Source organism: Ixodes scapularis, unplaced genomic scaffold (assembly GCF_016920785.2).
Source record: "Ixodes scapularis isolate PalLabHiFi unplaced genomic scaffold, ASM1692078v2 PGA_scaffold1__304_contigs__length_218370807, whole genome shotgun sequence".
Classification (NCBI taxonomy): Eukaryota; Metazoa; Arthropoda; class Arachnida; order Ixodida; family Ixodidae; genus Ixodes; species Ixodes scapularis.
This window is the reverse complement of record NW_024609846.1, coordinates 42,245,528-42,249,348: the sequence shown is the minus strand read 5'-3', so window position 1 is coordinate 42,249,348 and position 3,821 is coordinate 42,245,528. Positions and strand designations below refer to the sequence as shown.

Genomic DNA, 3,821 nt, shown 5'->3' with positions numbered 1-3,821 from the left:
TCCACAGAAGACGAGCTTCTTTTACTTAGTGATTCAAACAATGGCTATTGAGACTATAGAATTTCCGTACTCTGTTTCGCTTTAAGTTCTACCGCAGTCAACGCTACGATCCAATGGCAACTACAAAAGTGCTTCGCCAATGTACTCGTCACCTTTGTGCGTGCTCATAACTTACTTACACTACAAGTAACTTGCGGAAGTCTCCCTTACAACTACCTTTCAGACGTGTTATGGGTATAGAGGTAAGGTGTAAGGCTCGGCGAGGATAACGAAAAAATAAGAAATTGAATGGGCTTGGTCGTTAGCTGTGTGGTTAATGTCTACAGTTGAACTATGCCTTCAACAAATCACGGCATAATGCGTGTATTGCTCGAGAACGCTTCAAAACAATACATCTCGAAACGTATTTATCTCGTAGAGAAAACGAATTTTCTCACAGGACATTAATCGGTGGGCAACATGTGTTAATTCTGGTGATTGTTGGAACATTGATCGTATAGACAACAGATGAATTTAGTAAGCTGTAGCATTGTTTTCTTACAATAAAATTGAAAAAAAAAGCAAGACACTTAGGACTGCTTACGTGTATGAATGCATTATAGTCCCGCGGGTGAAACGTTTTCGAGTAATGTTTCTACACGTATTAAAGTTGTTTCTGCCAGTATTGTATTCGGTGTGTGTGTCTGCGTATTCGTTGGCCACCAGACCGCAAACTTCACCTCAGAGTTCATCGCACGTAGCACAGAACGAGCAAAGATGAGGTCCGAAGGCAGCGCGCCACGTCTTCCTTTTGCACGCGGCGCTCCGGCAACGACATCAGGCTGCCCCACTGCGCAGGCGCGGCGCAACGCCGGCTTCACGGCTTCCGTGACGAAGCATCTGTGTTGCTGAGCTTTTCTTTGTGTTTTATTTTTCAGACAAGTGTCGCGTGCTGGATGACGTATTTTTATGGCCCTCTTTCGGGCACAACGCCGATGCCGTCTTTTCCCGTAATGGGACATATGAGGCTTTTGCCTTAAAAAAAATGTTTTACGCCGCTCTACGATTAATTTGCCAAGAGCATCGCAGCAGGTCTGGCCGGAGCAGTTGTAGTTGCAGAGTAGCATTTTGGTTTTGCCAGAAACCCAATAATGATCAATAGAGAACACTGCACACCTTTATTATCACTGTCGAAAACCCAAAGGCGCACACTGTTATTGATGTTAACCTCCTGCGTCAGGCAACGGTATAGTGAAAGATGAAAAGAAAAAAAAAGAAAAAAAAGACGATGTCGATGGCCTTTGTGTGAATTTACGTGAGGCGCTGCATGACGTGAAATGAAGAGCCAGTTCACCCGAAACCTCGCGCAACCCGCCGCCCTGGATGGAAGTAACCTATTCCTAATGCGCTGTGCCAACACTTCCTAGATACCATTATTATATGTTATCAAGGAGGTGTTGGCAGTGCCCCCAGCGGCTTAGATGACCACGGGGCCTCCTTGTTGAGGGTGGTCGACAGAGCCGTCTTCCTCGGCATCCTCGAGAGGCTCAAGACCTGGAACTTCAGCCTGTACATCGTCGAGGGCTTCGTCGATGTTCAGCGTCGCTTTCTCGGATTCGGCGTCTCCGTCGTGATCCTCGGCCTCGGCGACTGGTGGCGGTGATTCACCCATTGGAGACTCAAAGTCGTGAGGGGCGCCCTCCGTGCTCTGCGAAACGTCGGGAGCAACATGCGTGGCTTCTTCCCTCTTTGGTATTGACGGCATATTGTCGCGGTCGTGTCCTTCGCTGGTTGCAGGTTCTTCGGCCGGCTCTTCCGAAGTTGACAAGGGTTTCGTTTCTGAGTTGGACGGCAGCTCAATCGTAGCACCGCCTGCATCTTCTGAGGGCATCATGTCCGAAGCGGGGACGGGCCCTTGTGAAGCTTCACTGGCGGGAGAAACACCAGTCGCGGTCGTCTCCGCGTGGGCAACTGTTGTTCTGACAACCGGATCCTGGTGAGGAGTGCTTGGCTGGGTTGTATCTTCAGGTTGTTTCGTGGGGGGCACCGAAGCAACGGTAACGCTGTCCTCTGACACCGCAGAAGCGGGTGTTGGTGCGGTTGTCTGCACAGTCTGAGAGGAGGCAGGTTTAGTAACGGCACTTGCGGGCGTTTCAGGTCGATCCTCTCTGTCCTCCTCATCCTTTTCATCGGGGACCTCTGGAAAATTGTCACTCAGATGAACAGTCGGTTCCGTAGAAATTAGCAGGCTTTTAGGCGTCGTCTCGGCCAATGTCCTATCTGGAACAGGGTGCACGGCCGGCATGAGATCCTTCATGAGCTCCGAATCGCCACCGGCGTAAAATGAAGGCTTGGATGGTTGGCGCCAGGGGGTGGGCGTCGTGCCTGAGACTGTGGGCGTTGGTCGGTTCGTTCGCTTAAAGGGCTGGAACGTCATCCTTCGCCTTGGAGGGAAAGCCGGTGGGCTCCTTGTCGGATTGTGAAATCTCCTCGTGGTTCTTCGATCAGGGTTTGTTCCTCCGTCGGTGTTTCGGGAGGAAGGAACTATCCCTGGGGTAAACCGAGAAAATTGAGGCTTGCTGTGTTGGTTCGACAGGACCAGAGGATCGGGCAAGTACAAGTTGGTTGGCGTATCAACAACATCAGGCGCTCTGGTGACCACCGAAGTCGGTGCGCTTGTCTGTATGACCAATGGGGATGCGGTTGGAACTGATACGTGTCGGGTTACTGGTGGTTTGCTGTGGAAAGCCAAGCCGGTTCTTGGCGCTGGTGTTGTGGTAGACGCTTGAACCTTCGAACTTGGTGACGCCGTTGTTGAGGTAGAGGTCACAATTGTAGTTCTTGTTCCACGGGTCAGTGGTTCTAGAGTAGTGACGGAACTCAAGAATTCGTCTTGGCTGGCATGGAAGAAGACGGGCTTCAGTTGAACTTCCTGGGTTGACGCCTCCACAGCCGCCTCCTTGGTTGGCGACTTGACCCGAGTTGGGAACGTTGGATGCACCGGAGAAACTTTGGTTGTTGTTCTCGTGCTAAGTCCGACCGGCTGAGACGTTGTCGTTCTCGGCAAGGGCGAAGCAGTGCTCAGGTCGCCGCTCTTGGCCTCCTCATCCAGGTAAGGAGCCAGGTCCTCTGAGCCCTTCCTGTTCTGGTAAGCCTCGAGCTGCGGCAGGGGGATGGCGGGCCTCGCGGCCAAGTGCTCGCTGGAAGAGTACAGGGGCTTGTAGACCGGCCTCGACCTGGACCGGACTCGAACGAGGTCGCCCGAGCGGGCCTTGAGCACATGCGGCGGCAGCGCAGGCTTCTCGGCCAGGTGTTCCGAACCCGCGTAGAAGGGCGGCTGAGGCCGCTTGTGGAGCACGTCGGGCATCGAAGACATCCTCCCCTCCAGGGAGCGACCAGCGTCATAGTCGGACACGCGGTTGTTCTTGGTCTCGTCGGGGACCATGAGGTCTACGTTCCTGCTGGCCGCGGCGTCGGCCTCGACGGCGGAGTCTTCTTTTTGCTGCGGGGCCACCGTCTTACGCGAGCCGTACTCTGGGTACGAGGCCTCGAGCGTCCGAAGCTCCTCGCGCAGAAGGCGGGCCAACGTCTCCTCGCGGCTGAGTTCGGGCCTCATCCTCGCCGAAGCATCCAGGGGGATTCCCAGGGTCGGGCGTGAGCGTTCAAGCAGCGCCAGCAGCAGCAGCGAAAGAGCCAGTCTCAGCGGTCCCTGCAAAGAAACACACACAAAAAAAATTAATTTTTCTTGTGCATTCTGTTGTCATTTACATACGTAGTATGTAAATGACAGAAAAGTTACCCCTGATTGCGTTAACAAAGCATGACGTTTTATACATCAATGA

General features: G+C 52.9%; 1 protein-coding gene across 1 annotated transcript; it reads right to left on the bottom strand.

Annotated features, from left to right (window-relative positions):
- Positions 1-1,456: 1,456 nt before the first annotated feature.
- Positions 1,457-3,595, bottom strand: LOC121835696 (mucin-5AC-like). The gene has a single exon (XM_042290146.1). It carries the CDS (start codon positions 3,593-3,595, stop codon positions 1,457-1,459), a length of 2,139 nt encoding a protein of 712 aa, XP_042146080.1.
- Between the last annotated feature and the right edge of the window lie 226 nt (positions 3,596-3,821).